This window comes from Carassius gibelio, chromosome B19, assembly GCF_023724105.1.
Source record: "Carassius gibelio isolate Cgi1373 ecotype wild population from Czech Republic chromosome B19, carGib1.2-hapl.c, whole genome shotgun sequence".
Classification (NCBI taxonomy): domain Eukaryota; kingdom Metazoa; phylum Chordata; class Actinopteri; order Cypriniformes; family Cyprinidae; genus Carassius; species Carassius gibelio.
The window spans coordinates 25753302-25775123 of NC_068414.1; the positions used below are offsets into that span (position 1 = coordinate 25753302).

General features: G+C 37.3%; 2 protein-coding genes and 1 long non-coding RNA gene across 4 annotated transcripts; 2 read left to right on the top strand and 1 right to left on the bottom strand.

The window, feature by feature from the left end:
* Nucleotides 1-637: 637 nt before the first annotated feature.
* LOC127978905 (39S ribosomal protein L3, mitochondrial) lies at nt 638-6886 on the top strand. 2 transcript variants are annotated; one of them, XM_052583873.1, is made up of 10 exons: nt 638-866; nt 1099-1280; nt 1399-1490; nt 2358-2456; nt 3216-3315; nt 3608-3668; nt 4864-4975; nt 5538-5615; nt 5979-6056; nt 6505-6886. In XM_052583873.1, the coding sequence occupies exons 1-10, from the start codon at nt 772-774 to the stop codon at nt 6646-6648; spliced, it is 1041 nt and encodes a 346-aa protein (XP_052439833.1). In that variant the 5' UTR covers nt 638-771; the 3' UTR covers nt 6649-6886. The 2 variants fall into 2 exon arrangements, with proteins under 2 accessions (XP_052439833.1, XP_052439834.1); XM_052583874.1 differs by having other exon boundaries at nt 641-866; nt 1102-1280.
* A 962-nt stretch (nt 6887-7848) lies between these two features.
* Nucleotides 7849-13885, bottom strand: LOC127978906 (uncharacterized). Its single transcript, XR_008158669.1, has 3 exons — nt 13752-13885; nt 11943-12066; nt 7849-11087 (listed from the first exon to the last, which is right to left on the bottom strand). It is a non-coding gene; the product is annotated as an uncharacterized LOC127978906 (long non-coding RNA).
* On the top strand, nt 13522-21616 carry ptpn23b (protein tyrosine phosphatase, non-receptor type 23, b). Its single transcript, XM_052583869.1, has 20 exons — nt 13522-14038; nt 14705-14779; nt 14902-15029; nt 15136-15212; nt 15305-15354; nt 15947-16078; nt 16174-16254; nt 16362-16487; nt 16577-16624; nt 16842-16898; nt 16987-17045; nt 17130-17209; nt 17331-17445; nt 17558-17623; nt 17810-17949; nt 18179-18484; nt 18605-18759; nt 18887-19038; nt 19122-19301; nt 19520-21616. Exons 1-20 carry the CDS (start codon nt 13955-13957, stop codon nt 21015-21017), a joined length of 3609 nt encoding a protein of 1202 aa, XP_052439829.1. The 5' UTR covers nt 13522-13954; the 3' UTR covers nt 21018-21616.
* Nucleotides 21617-21822: the final 206 nt, after the last annotated feature.

The following is a 21822-nucleotide window of genomic DNA, read 5'->3' on the forward strand; positions in this document are numbered from 1 at the left end:
CTGCATCTCGGTTTACATTTGAAGTGCATGAGGTTGTCAATTCTGACAGACTTATACACAAATAATGCTGCTTAAATGAGAGAAAACCCGTTCTTGCTGCACTGTAAGTGTCTGGCAGAGATTATAGGTTTCGTAAAACAAACGAGGAGATTCACCAAATGCATTCTACATATTATCACACATGAAGATTGAATGTCTGCAAAGAACATATTTTGATTATATTGTTTTGTTAGGAACATGTTGCAACATGTCACTGGGTAACATAATAATTAGTTTTGAGAGTGCTTGGAAATAGTTAACCAGTCTAAGAAACCTGTGCAAATCGCTATGTAAATATTAATCTGAACAGGTTAATAAAAAAAAAAAAAAAAAAAAAATTATACAAAGACGTTATTTATTTATTTCCATAGTGGTACAATTTAAAACAATATCAACCGACCTTTCATTGTGAGAAGCAGTTTATTTAAGTGTTAGGGTTAGGGTTGGGACCTATAACCCAGACAAATATTTTGCACTCAGCAAAAATAACAACACATTACTGAGATCTTAGGTAGCTAATAGTTTATAACACACTATAAAAATCCTTAGAGATGCTTAATAATTTAAAGGAACAATATTTTGAAGCGACAGACACCAGCGACCGTGTTTCCGTGTAACACCGGAAGTGGAAGGAATGTCATTTTACGGCAGGACAAACACAAGACTGTCATGTCTGGTACAATGATGCGGTCGGGCTAAAGTTGTGTTGTATGATAATTGTAAATAACAAAGATGACAGCACTGGCGTGTAGGTTCATTAAACTTACTGATGGTTTGCTCAGAATAGCGCCAGAAACCGTTTGTCGAGCTGGAGCAGCGCTGCAGAGGTATTTGCTGTTAAAACGGAATATTAACGTCATAAAATAATGTAATCTTTAATTCAAGATCATGTAAATCTAACATAAATACAGCCAATCTTATTATTTAGGCGAATTATTCAGTAGCGTTACGTATAACAACTTTATGTAGTGTCACATTATCAACTTTTTTTCTTTATACGTGATATTTATGTAAAAAGCATGGCAGTTCCCATCATTCCTCTGTTTTCTGGGTCTTCAGCAGAGCTCCTGTCATTCAGTGTATAAGAAAGCATCGGACGAACACATGGTGGGATGAGCACCTCACTGAAGATAATGCTTCCTTTCTGAAGAAGGCCATTACCGAGGAATATAAACAACAGACCACAGACAAACTCAGCCCCCTCAAGGATGAGCCCTGGCCCAGACACGAGTGGGTGGAAGGTGGGTCACACCATCAGAACCATTTCCACTCCAGATCTACAAGAGGCAGCGTGCTTGTGCTCATGATAACTACTTCAGTTTTAATGGTTGTACTGATTTGTAATCTGCATCTGCTCAGGGAGCCGAAGAGTCGGTCTTGTGGCTGTTAAACTCGGAATGGTGCCTGTGTGGACCAAATCTGGAGAGAGACACGTAGTGACCATGCTGCAGGTAAAGAGGATATAAGATCATCACTTTAATTCAGAGGTGGAGATGACAGCACTTTCATTTAAGCTGTATATATATATATTAAAAAAACTGTAAATAAATTGAAAAATAAAAAGACAGTGTTGTGGAAGCTGTGACTTATCCAAATTATCTCTGGCAGTCTTTAAATTCAGCTGAACTTTCATTGAGCTTATTTTGTTATTGTTCCTCTGAGGTTAATTCTCAAATTTAATTTTTAATTTGATTGGCAAATGGTGCATTTAAAATAATTTTATAAAAAAATGTTGTTTGTTTTTATATTTAGATTTTTTGATATAAATGTAGATTTTTATTTTAGATTTTATTATTATTTTGTTAAAGAGTGATGCTTTGAAAATTTAAAATTGGAGTGTTGATTATTACATTTTACGGAGTAATTAATTGGTCATTAAATAATCACATTTTGGTTTATTGGCTAAATTTAAATTTGGTAAAATATTTGATGCTAATATTGATGTATATCACTAATATTGACTCAGAGTGATTTATATATTTACATTTGAATTAATAAATTGATAGTCACTTCGAATGCCACATAATATTAATAATAATTTAAGAACAATATTGTGCTTCTTTAATGACATTGTCCAGTAGGGCATGTTTAACATGGGACTACTCTACAGCTCACCACAGTCTCCAGATTGTACTGAATTGATGCATTAGTGATAAAGACATTTAATCTGGTCTGTTATATTGTGCTGCTGAGGTATGGAAACACAGTTAAACATAGTGTCCCTGAGCATGATACTTTTCCCAAGCTTGTTCAAGGAAGCTGGTCTTCCCATGGCATCTCAGTCAAATATGACATTAACAAACCCAAATCTCTCTCAGGTACAGGACTGTCATGTCGTGAAACATCTCTCCAGGGAAGAGTATGATGGCCGCACAGCGGCTCTGATTGTGGGTGGAAAAAACGTCTCTCCGTTTCATGTGAGTCTTTAATGTTTTTCAAATTAAGGCTTGTTCTTGTTCATGCACGTTTTCCCCCTCATAACGAACCCTTGTTTCTTCACCTTTCTGGCAGTCCTTGACCTCTCTGAGGTAGAACAGGATAATAAACTACAGCTTTACTGCTTCTTTGGAAAGGGAGTATAATAAGACCTGAAGAGCTCCTGGAGAGAAATTACTGAGTTCTCAGTAGATGTAGAGGTCACTTGTGTGTGTGTGTGTGTGTGTGTGTGTGCGTGCACACGTTTTCCAATCAAATTGGAAACCAGGATTTTTGTCCTTTGTACAACTTTTCTCATTGTATTTTTCTCTTGCTCCTTTCTCTCACTTGTCTTTCTCTATATGTGCTAGGACAAAAAGACTAGTGATAGATGTGAGAATGATAGAAGGGAGAATTTAAAAAAAAAACATCTGAATTAAACTGTTCTATTGAGTTTGTAGTGGAAAAAAAAAACTTAGGTCAGTGTCCTATTTTTTTTCCTTTTTGGCAGTAAGCTGGTGCATATATTTGTGTGTCATCTGTCTATATTTGACAGCTGCCACAAAGTGCAGCTTGAAGTATAATTGTCAATTGTCCTGACCTTCAGTCTGAGCCTTCAGTCTCTCCAGAGCCAGTCGATCAACTCCCAAACCACAGCAGAGCAGTTTGGCTTTAATGTATTCTCCTTTTCTCCTTTTGTAGGATTATAGAAGTTAGTAAATCAATTGAAGTAACTGAAAGTAAATCTGTCTTTCTTACAGAGGCCAGAGGGATATTTAGAGGTTTTCAGGAATGCAGGAGTTCCTCCCAAACAGAAACTCACCACATTTTGTGTGTCAGACAACGCTGTCATCAAACCAGGTTACTGTCAGAAAAAGAATTAAGTCATTTCAGCTGTATCCCTTAAATTACATGTTTGAGTAAATAAAACCTTTTTGTTGTGTATGTGTGTATGTTTGTGCTTGTGTGTGTGTTTTATTTTTTGTTTTTTCTTGTAATTAATTGTTTTTATTTGTATTTTTTTTATTATTTATTAATTTATTTTTACTATTTTCTATATTGTTTTTCTTGTTGTTGTTTTTTATGTGCTTTCTTTCTGTGTTTTGTATTATTATTATTTTATATATTTTTTTAATGTCATTTTTTTGTCTAGGCACTCCTCTCTATGCAGCTCATTTTCGTCCAGGACAATATGTGGATGTTACAGCAAAAACGTGAGTCAAGTACATGTTTTAAAGTGAAAATATAAAAAATGATTTTAAAAGAATACAAATGTATAATTTAAAAAATGATTACTGTGCTTTTCTCCATGTTAAATTCTTATATTCCAGCTTAATATGCAAAGACTACTAAAAATGTAATAACCCATTTGTAGGTTCATTCACATTTTAAACACAATGTTTAAAAATATTGCTCCTTGTTTAACCAGCCTGACATAACAACACTGGCTCAAAAGATGGGTCTGGATTCTCCATCTGTTTGACCAGTGGAAGACATGGAGTGTATAAATCTATCCTTATCTTTTTAATTTCTATTTAGTAACACTAACCGTTTATGAAGTTTCCCAATCTTATGAGTAAGCCTGCATCGTGCAGCCCTGCTTATGAGCTGAGAATTTAATCAACACTAGATAATATTCTTTCCCCTCATTCCCCTCTGAGATTGGTTTAAAAAAAAAAAAATTCTGACATAAATGGGATGAAGGGAGATGCATTTATTATGCTGACAAAAAGCTTGATTGACTGATATTTTGGTCATCAGAAGGGATGCATCCTACTGTCCCAAATGGGGGTGCCTAATATCATTCGTTCCTTTTATCTTTGTTGAAGGGCCTCATCTCTTCATCAAATAATGAATGTGTGAATCTAATGGAGTGAGTCCTTGGAATTCCCCTATAAGAATAATAGAAAAGGAATCATATTCTAAAATACTTTAAAGTGTGTGCATCTGTGCATTTTCAATAAATGTGCCACTTGTGTCACCAAACTGAATTGCAAAAATAATGATTGTTTTCAAACAGGTTTCCTGAATGCCTACAATTGGTCAGACACATGGATTGCCCCACGTCAAACTCAAACCGCTGGTTGATCCAGTGTCAAACAAACAGAGCAATGATTTGATGGCGACACAGTGTTTTGGGTGAATTTACAAATGACTGTTTGTCTCTGCATATTAAACTGTGATAAGAGAAAGTATTTTAACATTGAAAGAAATGAGACCCATCACCTTAAATGAAAAGAGCCTTGCTTCACAGAACTTCATAGAGTCATATCAGCCCTGTTTCACGCCCGACATCCCGCCTGTCTCCAGCTTCATCCAACTCTAATGTTGTTACACAGTGTATGATTACTAAATGTTCTGTTTACATCTTTGCTGTAATAAAGCTGTTTATTGATCTTTTTATTGTAGAATTGGCAAAGGTTTTCAGGGAGTGATGAAGCGCTGGGGGTTCAAAGGTCAGCCAGCTTCCCATGGACAAACTAAAACACACAGGAGGCCAGGCTCTCTGGGGCCCGGAGGGGTGAGTGATGTCATTTCTATACTTATAGAGTATCACTTCATGCTAGTTGGCTTTGCAGTGTGATTCCTGTGGGGTTTTTCCAGAGATGCCTGATACATGTTTGTTCATATATAAACCGCACCAAATCAGAATATTAGAATGATTTCTGATGGATCATGTGTCACTAAAGACCGTTCATATTTGAAATCATAAACTAAACATTTTAAACTGTAATAATATTTCAGAGTTTTTATAATATTACTGTTTTTGTTTCGATTTAAAAATTGAGTTTTTAAAAAAAAAAAAAAACGATTTTAAACTTGAATAGTAGCGTAGTAATTTCCTGTTTGATCCAGATTTAAAATTCTCCTACAGAGATGCTAGGAACTGATTGCATTTCTTCTCAGGAACACAGGATTTCCCCCACACTGTATATTTTCAGATATCGAAGCACTTTCCTCTCTGAGAGGTTTCACGTCAGTCATTCTGGGTAGCTGGGACTGTCAGGAGAGTTTAGCGTGACCTCAGCATGCTCTGTGAATTGTTAATGAACGAGTAAAGTAACTTGTCTCCTTGCTCTCAGGACCCAGCAAAAGTTTTTAAAGGAAAAAAGATGCCAGGCAGGATGGGAAACATTTACGACACCACTCATGGCTTGAAGGTACACCTACTGAAATGCACAATCATTATGAAACCTGTATATAAATTAATATTTTATATACATATGTTACATATATACACATTTTCTGCTTATACTTCTGCTCTGCACTGCACTGTGCAGTTTACATGATGCTGCATTGCAGATATTGGTTGGCATAAACATTTTTTGTTGTATATTTTGTGTAGTTTGACAAGTACAAACTGAATTAATTTATTACACATCAAAATACACGGTAAGCTCAATTTCAAAGCTCAGCTCTACCATAATATATCTAGGTCTCAGGAGACACCTACTGAAAAGTCACCCAGTGAGAAAAATCCTTTGTGAGTATTTGTAGTTTCACTAAGGTCTTTTCTCTGGCAGGTATGGAGGGTCAACACCAGGTATAACATCCTCTACGTCAACGGTTCTGTCCCGGGTCACCGCAACTGTCTTGTTAAGGTAAAACGCCTCACACGTACTCTCACAAACTTTGAAGTGTGCGAAGTCAAACGCACTTGTCCTCAGGTAGAATGTTTTTTTGAAGGTGAAGGATCTGCTTTTATCTTTTCTGCATATGTCTTCACTTTCAGCAGTGTTCAGCTAAAAAAAAGAGTTGCGTACTGTACTGTCCATGCAAGCACAAGCACTGACCTTGGCACACCAGGGCACACTCGTGCTGACTGATTCATCTTTATCAATGCGCAGAGTGTGTCTCTAGAGTGCATCAGTGAATCAATCACATGTGCTCAGCATATCGTCTCGTAAAGTTTATTTACATTACACACTCAACTGAAAGTTAAACTCTCTCAAAGACTGACTTCATTCAAGAACAGATGACTTTATAATATCTAGTCGAGTGCATTTTTCTCCAGTTGTTTAAATGTAGTGCTTACATCTGCTCGATCAGGTCAGGGACTCGATTCTGCCCACTCGGTTGGAGAACAACAAGAACCCGCCGTTCCCCACGTTCTTTGCTGATGGAGATGAAGAGATCCCTGAAGACCTTTACGATCAGGACATGTTCCAGTTCGGGGAGCCCATGGCTGAATGAGCTTGTGACCCCACGATTCTTGCTCACGCTAGTAAAAGACATTGGGCTTGACGTGACCCTTGATCAGGGTCTTCCATCAAGTGGATTCAGCATTGCTGCGCTGAAAGACTTAAGTGTCAAGTAACCCCTTAAATGCAGGATCAGGTGGAGCGTAAAAGTCATACTTCTGGATTACAACTGAATCATTTCGAAGTCTCAAAAGCTTGTGTATTTAAACAATAAAACCTGTTTGATATCATTTCTGTGTTTATTTTCATATGCTGGAGTGATAAAGCAATGCATTGAAGCATTAGGAGAGTAATTACTTTGTTACATATAAAATTAATATAAACTAAATCTATAGGATAAATGTAGAAGTAATACATATATGTATTATATAATATTTTATGTGTATGTCTATAGATCTGAAATTACTGAATACAATGTTGTTAATTTGATAAAATAAATTGTATTTGATGTATACAATTGTATTAAATTACATTTATAAAATAATGTAACAATTTTATTGTTTATATATTCATTTTAACATGAAATAATAATTACCTTAAATATTAATAATAAAATAACTAGAGGCACAGAGTTTGGAAAATAAAGAAAAAACGGGTAATTTTTTATTATGTATCTTGAAAAGACATGTCCCCAAAACATAAATGTTAGAAATCCACTCTCGTGGTATTATTTTTCTAAAACTCACCTGCTCCACTTATTGCTAAACATCATTAGTTTAAGTTATTTTCGAATGTTTAAGTGGTCTCAGCATTTCTGGACTTATTTGACAATCTGCCTGATGGATGTAAAGTTGCAAATACATCAAGCTGACAGCAAAACTCTGTAAGGATACCCTGATGGGACACACTTTGCTGACCTCCGTGCATTAGAGAAGAGAGCTGGAGGAGGAGGTGGAGACGGAAGGATGAATAGATGCTGACAATGGTTGACATTTCTCCCTCTCTCTCTAAGTGAGGGGAATAAATCAAGGCATTAATGTTGCATGAGTTAAAGCTCACTGACTGATGAAGAACGTGAGTGTGTGTGTGGATGGAGTGGCTACATTAGAGTCCAAAGCCCTCAAGCCCTGCTTTTACACACAGACTTACCACACTGAAGAAAGGTCACATAAACACTTTGTATGTACTTTGTATGGCGTCTTCTCTCCTTCCTATTCACCTTTTGCCTCATAGTAATAACAATTTGTCCTGAAGTGAAGTGTGTTTTCCATTAAATTACATGTATCGCTTAAATGCAGGGTCATCTCATGAATGTCCCTAGTTTACCTGAAACCTGACCCTATATGTAGGATGGTAATTATTATTATCCTTAGTTTTATAAAATATTAAATACGATCACCAAAATTAATGTAATGCATGAAACACAGCCACTGCATTTCACGTGGTAAATAAAACAGTGGAAACCTCAGCTGCCAGTTCACTGTAATTTCAACAACATTTCAACCGTTTCAAAGTCATTAGCCCTGGAGTGTCTGAGGGCAACAGTTGTGCTTTTTAAAGTTAACAAGCTCTGCGAGTCTCATGCATAATAACAGAGCTGTCACATATTGTGTTCATGTATTATTCAGTCAGAAAACCTTCTTCTGCCGACAGTTTGCACTACAGTTTGCAGACACTACATTGCCGTGCACACTGTGCATTAGCCTACATTTTAGTCCTAATTTCTTCCCTTTTGCTCTGTTGTTAGTTTTCCCCATCCAAATTCACAACTTTCAGCATGGATTTCTTAGACAACTAAATGGCCAACATGCACATCTTATCTATTCATAACATTTTGTGTTTTATAAAATGTGACGCACATAATGACGCTGATTTGTTCAACCAGTCAGAAAGACTATATGTGTGCTTTACCATTTCGAGGGTCTTGATGCCAAACTGCTCTTACAAAGCGGTGGATCAAGATTTAACCCAGATAAATCCTCACAAACCCACATAAACACGTGTCAGATGCCTGACCTAGTAATGTTTTTGGGCTGTCTGCACACATGCATAATGCAAAAAGTTTTTTTAATCTCAGTAGGCTACCATCGTCGCATGAGTGAACTCCCTGATGTCAGCACTGCACTAAAAACTGTCTTACCAAGCTTAAGAGACACTCGCTTGTACTCACACACACGTGTGCAACCAAACACATTGTTTAACCACTGATTTTCTGGCTCTACCCCCCAACCATGGCACATCTGTGGCCTCGCAAAGTGTGTAGCGGCGTGTGTGTGTGTACCCCAGTGAAAGCGTAGTCTTGCCTATCTAAAAAATCTAAACCCCTGGACACACACGCATCCTGTCCCTCCAGATTTCCGCCCCCAAATTGCTCTTGATCACTCCACTGAACCTCACAGTCAGCAGTCACACCCCCTCCTGTAACCACACCTGCTTAGCACAGCAACCCTCATCTACAAACACACACACACACACACACACCTACTGTATGCCAAATGTGGATGAGAGACATACAAACCAAGGAGGCACACTTGTGTCCATGTCAGTAAGATTGCTGTGGAGCTCATCATTGGCACAAGATGGGACATTAAGGGATAGTTGGTGAAGGGATAGTTCACCCAAAATCAAAATCCTGTCAATTACTCACCCTCATGATCTTCCAAACCTGTCCAAAAAGTTTATTTCTTCTCTGGAATAAATTTTGAAGCCATTTTCAGTTGTTTTTTGACCATATAATAAAAAGTCAGTGGGTCCAAAGCAACATCAGATACTATTTACTTTCATTGTAGCAAACAACAACAAACATTTTATTATTGTGTGTTATTATTATTATAAGTGTTTGGAGGTAAAATAAATCTTATAATAATGATTTTTTTTTTTTTTTAGCTTGTAAGCGTTAAATTGATCAAAAGAGACAGTGAAGAGATTTATCTTGCAAAAGATTTCTTTTTCAAACAAATTTTATGTAATGTTATGTCATATTTCTATAAATCAAAGAATTGTGTCTTCCACAATGATGATAATAAGAAATGTTTATTGAGCACCAAATCCTCCAGAATTATTTCTGAAGGATCATGTGACACTGAAGACAGGAGTAATGGGTTCTGAAAATTCAAGATTTGTATATATATTGAAATAGAAAACAGATATTTTAAATGGTAAAACAAAAGAGACTTCTTTCAAAAACAGAAAAAATGTACTGACCCCAAACAAGTGTCTTAATTTAAACTCTTCTCACTAATTTGTACTAATTTATGATCAGAATATTTGTTTAAATTCTTGAAGTTATTTTTATAATGGATGGTTTGGAGTAGACGTTGAAATAAAGCAGCCAGCAAGTGTCCTTTTGAGTTGTATTTCTTACTAATAAAATACATTTTCTGTTGTTTTACTCTTGAATGTTTCTTGTGACCTCCTAGGGGTCACTGGATCTAAATGACTTGAGTTAATTCATTCATATTAAATTATATATTTTAATAAAATCCAGTAAATGTGTTACCTAACGATGAACATATTAAGTTACCCTGCAATCTCATCTGATGTATGTTCATTGTGTGAAGAAGAAGGTGACCTTTGCAAGCAGCTTCTCTGGAGCTGACCTGGTCGTGGTTTGTGTTGTGCTAATTTCAATGTTGTGTTAATTTTGTTGTTGTGGCTTGTTTCTGTGTGTTGTGCTTATTTTGTTTTTGTGGCTCGTTTCTATTGTGTTGTTCTAATTTAATTGTGTTTTGCTTGTTTCTGTGTGTTGTGTTAATTTCAATGTGTTGTGCTTATTTTGTTGCTGTGGCTTGTTTCTGTGCGTTGTGCTAATTCTGTTGTGTGGTGAAGATTTTGTTGTCTTGTGGAGATTTCATTGTGCACTACTGGGCCACTGTACAATTTGCATAGCAAACCAAAATCCACACATAACTAAACAACAGTTTACAGAAGGAAAGAAAGATCTGGAAGGAATGGAGGGGGTTTAATCCAGCACTGCCTGCCACCTCAAACCAGGAGAAGCCCTGTGGCCCATGCTTTCTGTGTTACCCAGCATGCACTGCTCACTGCTTTGGCACATTATCATCTTTAAATATTAACGAATGTGTTTGCCGTGACAAACCAGCAGATATTACAATGCACAATCAACCAATCATCACGAGCGCAGAATGCCACACCACCATGCCAGATATCTTTTGATCTTTTCCCTCCATCATTATCGCCATGACAACACTCATGACCTCAGGTTTTCCATTATCCTCTTCTGTGGCCATTAAACTCACACTCAAACTTTCTTGCCTTGTAAACCCATTCAAATCTTTTATTTTCCTCTCTCATTCTCTCTTTAAATTTATCATCTATACAAGCCACTCTAATTCTACGAACTCTGATTCAGTTCAGTAAACTCCAATTAAAGTCTCCAAGTGTTGAGTCCATGAGAGACCAGGTGTCACCATGGTTACGGCAGAGAGACTGCTGGCTGTCAGTCATTGGTTAGTCAGAGGCAGGACCCAGCTGGATTTATGAGTGATGAGATATAAAATATTAACATCTTATTAATTATTGGCAAATGATTTCAACTCATTAAAATAGATACACTTTTTTTGGACTGTCACCTCTAAGCGTCTGAATATTTTACATTAAATATCCCTTGGTATTTCTAATTGTGAAGTGATCTTTTCGCTTATGTCATTTGTATGAAAGGTCTGATTTCAAGAGGCTTGCATCATTTAAACATCTTTATATTAGTTTTGTTTTACAAATGGATGTCATTCTTGCCTTTACAAAAACTAAAAATACAACCCACGGTAGACATAAAACAAGATATTATATTAGTAATATTATATTTACTATTATAGGTTGTATAAATATTTTGAACTAGTCTTTTATACTTTCAGTTTTAGTACTGATTTAGTAAGTTTTTAGTAATGTCATTTTTTTAATCATTTTTATTAGATCTAGTTTATTAAATATTACTATTTAATTTTTTTCTTTTTCAGATTTATTTTTTTCTTTATTTTATATCCATTTAGTAATTGTAGAAATGTTATCTAACTTAAGTTATTGATCTTACATTTAGATGTTATCTCAGCTTTCTGTCTTAATAAATGTGTAACAAATAAATAATAATAATCGTTTTAGTTTTACTTAATGATAATAATGCTGGAACAAAAAGTTATAGGCAATCAAAATAAAATTAATTTATCATCATAAATGTAGGACAGAAAGGAGTGCTGATGGACTAGTCATGTCTCATAGACAGGAGATGTAAATTACTGTAGTTATGAATATATCATAAATAGTTACACTCTAAAGTGAAAGTATATTTATCCAGTTTCGATTTGTTATATCTCTCTTGCAATTACTTACACTCGGATGCATCTCTCTCCATTCTGTGCAGAAGTCATTGCCTCTTTGATTAAGAGTTTATTATGTTCCCATAATTCCTGGGTAAATGTCATGGCGCTGCATGCAGACAGATTAGCACCCCACCCTGCAGAAGAGGGAGGAAAGGAGACTTCACACTCAGAAAAGACCGTGGGATGTTAAACAATCGATACAGAGTGCCAGTGCTCTAGACACCTCTGGAGAAACAAGGACTTGAAGAGTGAGACACGTTGTTCTCCAAACAGATCTTCCAGATGCACCGTGTGTGACATTGCTACATGATACATTTTCAGAATCATTTTTAGTAAACTTCAAAGAAGATCTGTTCTTTAACATATCAACAATTACTGAAAGCTCCAAATTCTCCAGTAGCAAATAAAATAAATAAATAATAATAATAATAATAATAATAATTAAGTAAATGTACAAAATGAAATATAAATTAAAGATATTTTATACAAATTAAAAAGTATGTTTAAAAAACAAATAATAAATACGTGCAACTTGCCTTAAGGTTAGATCTTCTTCTTTTATAGCCTAACCACTGACATCCCCAATAAAGTCCCCATCTGGTAAAGTATATCTGCTATATAAACCATCTATCACACAAGCTTAAATATAAGGTACACTCACATGTACCATGTGACAATTCTCTGCTCTGAAAATAAGTCATTTAGCAGCTGTAAGGGGAAAGACTCAGGACAAAAGATCTGAGCAACAAAGGCCCAGGACCAGCCATGTGTAAGGAAGCTATTAAAAGTATGTGTGATAGAGAGAGTCATGATTCCCTATGGCCTTGCTTTCTCTGTGTACTGCTGCATTATGTGTGTATCTTGAGCTATGGAGCTCTGATCACAACGTCTTTATCTACAGGAGAGATGAACATATTACTTATGAGAGACCTATAGAGGAAAGGAAGGGAACATTTCCTATGGTCTACCTTTTAAATTCGACACTTAAAGCATTTTTAGCTAACATTTTTAAATATCTTTCTACCAGCTTTTATCGAAAGATCAGTATTTGGGAGTACAGTTATATCGACAGCAGACAACGTACAGTATATTACACAAAAACATTCTTAATGTTCTAGGCTATTTGTCGTCTTATTTTCATTGTGAGGGGTTTCTTAACTTCATAAAGCGCCGTTATGGTTAATAATAATTCAGCCTTATCACACACACACACACACACACGCACACACACACACACACACACACACACACACTCACAAAAAACCTGACGAAAACTGACGCACTGCTGACTCCTAGTGGACACAAATCACTATTGGTCATAAACCCCGATACAGACTTTGTTTTAAAACAAGGTTTATATAATTTGATGTAGATTGTATAACGCTGATGTAAGTTAGGATGTTCGTTTTTAAAGTAAGTTTTGTTTTAGTTAGTCATGTGATGCTTAAGTGTGACGTCAGGATGATTGACAGCTGAGATTGACAGCTTCTTTGAGCGAACTGAAGCGCCAACGGACTTTTTCGGGATCTTCAGAAAGAGAATGGAAGTTGTACCTTATTTTAACACAAGCCTCGTATACGAAAAATCAGCAGACAAAAAATTCTAACAGTCAGGCTAATTTAAAAAAGGGTCAGATGTTTGTGTTTGCGATTGATTCTCTGCGGGAGTGTGTGCGGGACGTGGTTCCACTTCCCTCTCTACCGAAGTTACAAGCCCAAGAGGCGAAAGTCTGTAGTGATATAGCAAGTGTTATCAACCAATTTAGTAACAAACAAAGTAATAAAGATAATCTTTAAAACGCTTACGTATGACGACGTACCTATGGTGACGTATTTCCGGTGGCGTATTTGTTGTTGTGAGGAAGAGTCAAAGGTAGAGTCAGGCAGATCGGGACATCAAGTTTTCTTAGCAAATCGAGACATAAATAGCTTCACCTTTTCGGAGATTTAAAAACAGTTTGTATGAAAACGTTGAAAACGTGTGTTAAGCTGAAACAGTAGTAACTTACTTCGCAGTGGCAAAATGGAGGCCGTTCCCAGGATGCCAATGATTTGGCTGGAGCTGAAGGAAGCGGGAGAGTTTCAGTTCAGTCCCACCGTCAGACAGGTGAGATCCAGCCTGTTACACAACACCGATACATGTTACACTTCCTGTTATGTACTACACTTTGAGCTCTGAAATCTTTAAAATTGGTAGTTTGTCTGTGTTTTGATTTAAGGAAGTGCTTCTGTAACGTACAAGTTTACAAAAGGTTAACAGGGTGGAATGATTTAAAAACAACAACTCTAAAACGTTTAGCAGTTAAGACAGAATTCTCAACAAAACATGTTTGGTTTTAAATATCTTGACTAAAGTAAATCATAAGGAAACTTATGGAATATTGCGCAATAACTGTCCGCGCTTTAAGTGTGTAATATGATTTATCTTTAAAGAGGTCAGTTAATCTTTCCTGTATAATACTGCATAACAAGAATGACTCAGATCTGTCGTGACGTCTTTTGCAAATAGCAGACATTTTTAATACATGTTTTCAAATTGCTTTTTTTCTTAAAGGACCTTTCAGTTACAGTTATTTCGAAATGGATAATTTTTTTTCTGATGGTATTTGTGCTTGTAAGCTTATGGTTTGTGCAACCTGGTCATTTGAAAACCAAATGACTTCCCTCACATTTGCTAGCCTTATTTTTACACATTTGCATTGAGCCAACACTAGGATGTTAGTGATGTTTTATACTGTATATTAAGCGAACTTTTCACTCTCTTTTGTCCTAGTACATTCAAATAAACTATGGTGAGAACCCAGAGAACTACAGTGAGGCACTCAAGAGGCTGGAGCAACTCAGGCAGGTTGGTCAGTGGCGTGTTCAGTGGGATTGTGGGAAATGTAGTTGCACACTGTGGCATATCATTGCATTTACCAAGCAATTTAAAAAGGTTGCTGAAGATCTGATAATATCTCTCATTCTCAGAGCGTGGTAAACATCCCGAGGGATTTTGAGGGCTGCAACACTCTTAGAAAATACTGCGGTCAGCTGCACTTTCTGCAGAGTCGTGTTCCAATGGATAATGGCCAGGAGGCTGCAGTGCCTGTGACATGGTAAAACCTTGCTTGTTTTGATATGAGACCATACTTGCTACTGTCGATATGCTAGATGTCTGGTGGACATGTCATTATAGCTTTCCTGCTTTAATTCTGCTTGCAGGATTGATGGCTTTTCAGGGAGGAATGTCACACATGAGGATATTAATTATGAACAGGCTTGTGTTCTTTATAACCTGGGTGAGTTAAATGCAACCAAAGCATTAGCACAAAAATAATCATTACTTTTTTTTGCAGATTATCTCATAAACAATCCCTCTACTGCATTTTAGGTGCATTGCACTCGCTGCTGGGAACTGTGGATAACCGCCTATCTGAAGAGGTACACATTTACACATACACATTTACACTGCCACATTTGCAATTAGGAAATGAACAGGCAGATAGAGCTGCTAAAGCACTTACGTTGGAAATGACAAAATTTCAAATTTCAGCATCTAATGTTAAACCAATTCTGAATTATATTTTTGTCAAAATTGGCGAGTGGAATAAATGTATCCAAAACAAGTTACGGTATATGAATTCAGTCAATTACAATGTAAGATCTATACATTGGTTTGTTATATTTACTGAAAGGAGAAAAATTGCCTTTGTGATTATACTAAGTCTCCCTTGGTGGTAAAACAAATATTATTAGAATGTTCTGCAATTGAATGATTGTATATAATCTAAATCTATACATAGTTTTATTCGTTATTTACTATTGTTTCTTTGTATAAGAAAAAAAAATAAATAAATATATATATAGCAAATGTATATTTTTTATTAAATTATTTGGCCATGAATATAACTTTTAATGCTGATATGTCATAAAATAATTGACAGATCAATAAATCAACAATTAGGAAACACTGAATGAAGAAAATATATGTAATTGATATTTCTCAAGCTAACCTTTTATTCCTTGTGTTAAGGGCATGAAAGTGTCCTGTACACATTTCCAGTGTTCTGCCGGGGCTTTTACTCACCTCAGAGACCAGTTTAATCACAGCTACAGCTCTGACATGAGCAAACAGGCACTCTCGGTCAACATCAGCCTCATGCTGGTAAATGCAAAGCCTTCCACACAAATACTGCATTTTAATTTCCAACTTACCTGATTTGAACAACCTCTTTAACCTTTGTATCTTTTTCTCTGAAGGCACAAGCTCAAGAGTGTCTCCTGGAGAAAACCTTACTAGACAACAGAAAGAGTCATTTAATAGCAAAGATTTGTGCTCAGGTAAGAAGTTCTTTACATAAACTCAACAGCAGGTCTTTGCTTTATAGAGCTCTTGTCACTCACTCGCCACTATCAACATTCAACACTAATGTAATGTCTTACTGCAGGTGTGTGATTATTATAAGGATTGTCTGAGGGTGCTGGATAATTCTGAATGTGTGCCAGGAAGGATTCAGAAAGAGTGGAGAAAGCTCGTCAACATGAAGATCAGCTACTTCAGTGCCATCACACATGTGAGACCTCTACACTCACCATATATCAATGCATTTTCATAAACTTGTTGGTTATTTTCATAAACAATATATCATTTTATTTTCATTAGTTACATATGGGAAAGCAGTCAGAGGAACAGCAGAAACATGGAGAAGCAGTAAGTACATGCTTGTATGTGTTAACATGTTTTACTTGTACATAATTTTTTGACACAATTGAATGTGCACCAAGTAATAGTTTCACTGGGCGATATATGACTTTATACAATCATTACTTGGTGTACTTTTAAAAAGAGGTCTTCAGCGTCATCTCTGCAGAATATGAGGGTGATATTCTCTGATGACATTGTGAGGCCACCTGTTGTTTCTCCATAGGTCGCTTACTTTCAGTCATCCCTGGACAAACTTAATGAGGCAATTAAGCATAGTAAGGTAAAGATTCTCAAACACATGTACACGGACACACTCAACCTATTTATTTATTGAGCATGTTTACATGTTTATTCATTAAACTTTTCAGGGCCAACCGGAATCTGTACAAGAAGCTTTGAAATTCACAATGGATGTGATTGGTGGAAAGTAAGACTTTGAATGTAATATTATTGTTGTTGTTATGTGTTTTAATCTGGAGATAATTTTCACTGTACTTTCTGTCTTTTTCAGATATAACTCCGCTAAGAAAGACAATGACTTTATTTACCACGAGTCTGTGCCTGGTCTGGACACATTGGCTGCAGTAAAAGGTATACTAACAGCTCTAATATTTTTTTAAACTATAACAAATTATTATTAGGATAAATTATAATAAATATAAAAGTCATTATTTTGTACTCTTTTGGTGCTCTTATGTCATCTGCCATGCAGGTGCATCATTGGTGAAACCCCTGCCTATAAACCTAACTGATCAAAGTGTCACTGGTCCTGACCTCTTCTCGAAACTTGTACCCATGGCGACTCATGAGGCCTCGTCTCTGTATAGGTCAGCTGGTGCATCAGTAACATGCTTTACTTAAGCTATTTTAATGTTTAAAGTCTATGTGGAAAGTGTGTATAACTGTTATGTCTTTTTCTTCCCTTTTTCTCTCTCTTAGTGAGGAGAAGGCAAGGTTACTTAGGGACATTGTGGCTAAAATAGAGGATAAAAACCAAATCCTTGAGTAAGTTACTCAAAAACAAATACTCACCCTTAAAACAAAGTATTTCAGATTTCCAGGAATGATGAGCAAATAATGATAGAATTTCCTATTTTTGGTGAACTAACCCCTAAGCAAATCTACCATGTGTATCTATAGGCTTATACAGTAGCTGAAATGTTTTCCTCTTTTCTATCGTGCTCTGTGCAGGAAATTTATGGAGTCTTTAAGCAGTGACTCCGTGTATAAAATAGACATATTCAAATCTCTGCCTGACGCTCTGTTGGAAAAATGTGCATTTCTCAGTGTACGACCAGACACTGTCAAGAACCTGGTTCAGGCCATGCAAGGTGAGAGTGAACACACACACACACACACACAAACTTAAAATTAGTACAAACTCATGAATATTGTGATAAATGTACATTCTGACATTTTGCAGTAATTTCTTTTTTTTAATCAGTCAGTTCAATAATAAAACAACATCTGAACGAATACCCAACAAATTCCTATTATCTACTATTGTTTGATTTTCTTTTTGGATGGATTTGATCATATCCAATTATATGTGTGTTGCAGCACTATCTAATGTATACACCGATGTGGGTTCATCTCTGGATGAGGTCCGTAGTGCACTTGAGGAAGATGAGGCTGGGGAGAAGAGTTTGATGGAGGTAGTGGGGCAGAAGGGATTGCCGACAAGGCCTGCAGTCTTTCAGGATATACAAAAAGAGTTGAAGAAATATGAAGATGCTCATCAGACAGCCAGCAACACTAACACCGAGCTCCACAAAGCCATGAACCAGCACATACCAAACCTTCGTCTGTTACAGGGATCTATCGAGGAACTCAGAAAGAGCCTGCCCCAGCCAGAACTTAGTCAAGGTAGAAGTGTTTCCTGTGTTATGCATATGTGCACTTATGCATTTCGAAGAAGGAAAGATAAATCGAAGTTATCTGTTTGAATTCATTCAAAAGTTGTTAAATTCTTTACTTTCCTCTAAGATGAAATGTCATCCCTGCAAAAGATGAAGAGTATTCTTGGCAAAGTTGATGAAATGCGAAAACAGAGAATCTCATTGGAGAGCCAGCTTCGTGACCTTATTCATAAAGATGACATCACTGGAGTCCTTGTAACCACAGATCGTGCCGAGTTCAAGGTTAATGACCAACTGAAACTGTTCAAAATGATTTGAAAGCAGAGCAGCACAGAGATAAATAAAAAGAAGTACAAATGACATGCAACAATTTAAAAGTTTGATAATCTCTTTCCTTCTCCTGTTTCAGACATTGTTTGCGGAGCAGTTGAAGAAATATGATCAGCTGAAGGGATATATAGAACAAAACTTGGTTGCCCAGGATAACATCCTGAAAGCCCTAACAGAAGCCAATGTACAGTACGCCCCTGTCCGCAAGACACTCACCCTCACAGAGCAACAGTATGTTTTTGTCTCTGAATTGGATTTCAAATGTTAGTATCTGTTTCTGTGGCATTGCATTTAATCCTCATTTTGTCCTGAAGATGGAACAGCACTGTGCAGGCCTTGATTGCTTCATTTGAGGCATATGAGGACTTGATGAAGAAGGCTGAGGAGGGAAAAGACTTTTACCAGGATATGGACAAGAAGACCTCTGCCCTGTTGGACAAAACAAAGTCCTATTGCCAAACCAGAGAGGGAGAGCGAGTTGCCTTGCTGGAAAAGTAAGTTATCTTGGGTGGAAGGATATGATATTTTGAATAAATTTTGTATGCGAATATGTGAGTAAATCATCATTGTAAGTAGTCTCTGTTTGTTTTGCGTCTGTAACCTTTTTATCAGCTCAAATCATTAACTAGTAGACTATTACAACTCAAGGTATTTCATGTCAGATTTCTATTCACTTTTCTCACCATATGCTTGTCTGATGTACTATCTCCAGGGAGATTGGAAAAGCGCCGCCTCCTAGACCTGCCGCCCGAAAGCCTGTGGCCGTTGTTGGTCATCGATCTGTCCCTTCCAGTCTTGAGTCTGTAGGTCCTTCTGTTGCTTTTAAAGATCTCCCACAAGAATTACGAAGTCTCCCTCCAAATCAGAATTTGCCTCGATTTCCAGTAGTTTCCAATCCTATTCCTCATGGTGCAACTCCTGTTAGCTGGCCACAAGGGGCAAACCCTTTTCCACCAACTCAGTTTCCTAACATGCAGTTTCCTAATACAGATCCAAAGCTCATGCAACAGTTTGCCCACCATATTCCACAGGTTCCTTATGGCCAGCCCTCTGCACCCCAGCAAATCCCTGGGTCGCCACAGCAGTTCCAGGTAAGACCAGCTGGAGGCATCGCACCTGTCCATCCACAGGTTAACCAATCAACCACCCCACAGGTACCTTCTCATGGGTACAATCCAGCTCTCTGGCAGCAAGGTGGGCATACTGCTGTTACAGGGGGTTATTCCGTGCCTCCACAAATGGGACAGATTCCCCAAAATAACATTAGGCCTGGTTTACCAGGACAACCGCAAGTATCCTTGCCAAACTCTCTAGGGCAGCAGATGTCGACTGGCATGCATCAGTCTTCCTCTGTCCAGCAGATCATACAGGGAGCACCATCCCAAAACTTTACCACCCAGCCTAGACAAAGCATCCCCTCAACCACACCAAGTGCATTTCCTGGGCAAATCTTTCCACCCTTTCCACCTGGTCAAGTCCAGCCACCAATGCCTGGCCAAGCACAGCAACAGTCTGGCCTTCCCTCAGGTTACCGGCCAGCATTACATCCACATACTCAACCCCAGCTTGGTCCACCAGGCCAACAGACAATGTCCCATCCTCAGGGAGCCCTCATTCAAGGGCAAGTTCAGCCTCAGTCCACTCTTTCCAATCAGTTCCACCCCGGACAACTTCCACAAAACAGGCCTCAGTCTTATATGGGTTATGCCCCCACATCTTTCCCATCTTCACAACCACAACAAATTCCTGCACCCCACCAAGTACATGCAGGGTCTCATGTCTTACCACAGGCACCCTTGAGCCAAAATGTCCCCCGTCCACTCAGTCAACTCCAAATGCAACCAGGAGCTATTCCTCCACAAAGTAATGTGTATTCATTTGCACAAACACACATGGGCCAACAACCTAACGGCCAACAGACCATTCCATCCCAATATAACACCATGTTTAATAGACCCGGGGGACAGCCCATGTGCATGCCTGGTCAAAGCCAAATACTTGGCCCTCAAAATGTGGCTTACTCCTCATCAGGACAAGCAGTTGCCCCAGTAATGGACATTCCTGTTCCACCTTCACTTGGTAGCACCCTCATACCGACTCCATCACCTGTTCAGGTTTCCACATCAAATGCTGCACCACCAAGTTCTGACTCCACTGCTATTCTGGATTCTCTCCAGAACAAGGTGGATAATCTCAGCATCCAGTCCTAAACTAATTCCCATGAAAACAAGTTAAACAACTGTGCATACGCAGTCAATGGTAGTCAGGATACCATGCAGATCACAAACAAAAATGACGACCTTCCACAGGGGGTGCCAAAAAAATGACGATCTTGGTGATTTGGATGCTTTATGGTCACAACACAAAATCTAATGCCTGAATACACACTAATACTTGCCTTTTGGACAGTACTAACACAAAATTGTGCTTTACTCTCTGTACCTATAATTACACCGTATGACTTAGCAAATGTACCATAACCAAATAGAAAACTGCTTTTGCACTGTAATTCTATGCAATCTTCTAATATTGTCTATTTTCACTCTATGAATTTCTATTCCTAAATAGCACTTTAGTTTGCACTGTAATGAGAATGATGGTGACAACGATGATGATGATGATTATGATGACGAGGAAGAGTTGACTATGGTTGTTTCTTTGTTAGGATGTATTTTCTACTATTTCAGAAATATTGTGACACAAAAGCTATTCTAGTTCTTACATCTTTTAGCGCTGTATACACTGTAACACAATTTTAATAATAAAAAAGCTGCATAAATTTCCCAATTAAACTAGTTGAAAATTCAAAGTGTGTTTACATGTCTACCTTTATAAAGAGTTTTGTTATCAGCACTACACACCTGGATATGCAGTTGTTCACATAAAGCTTGGTCAAACTGTATATGGAATATCTGGGAACATTCAGGTACATAGTGTACTTGGGGTTTGTTCCCTAAGTCACATCAGTGTTTATTTTTTTTTAAGTCCCTACTATGATAAGTAAATTTTTACTCG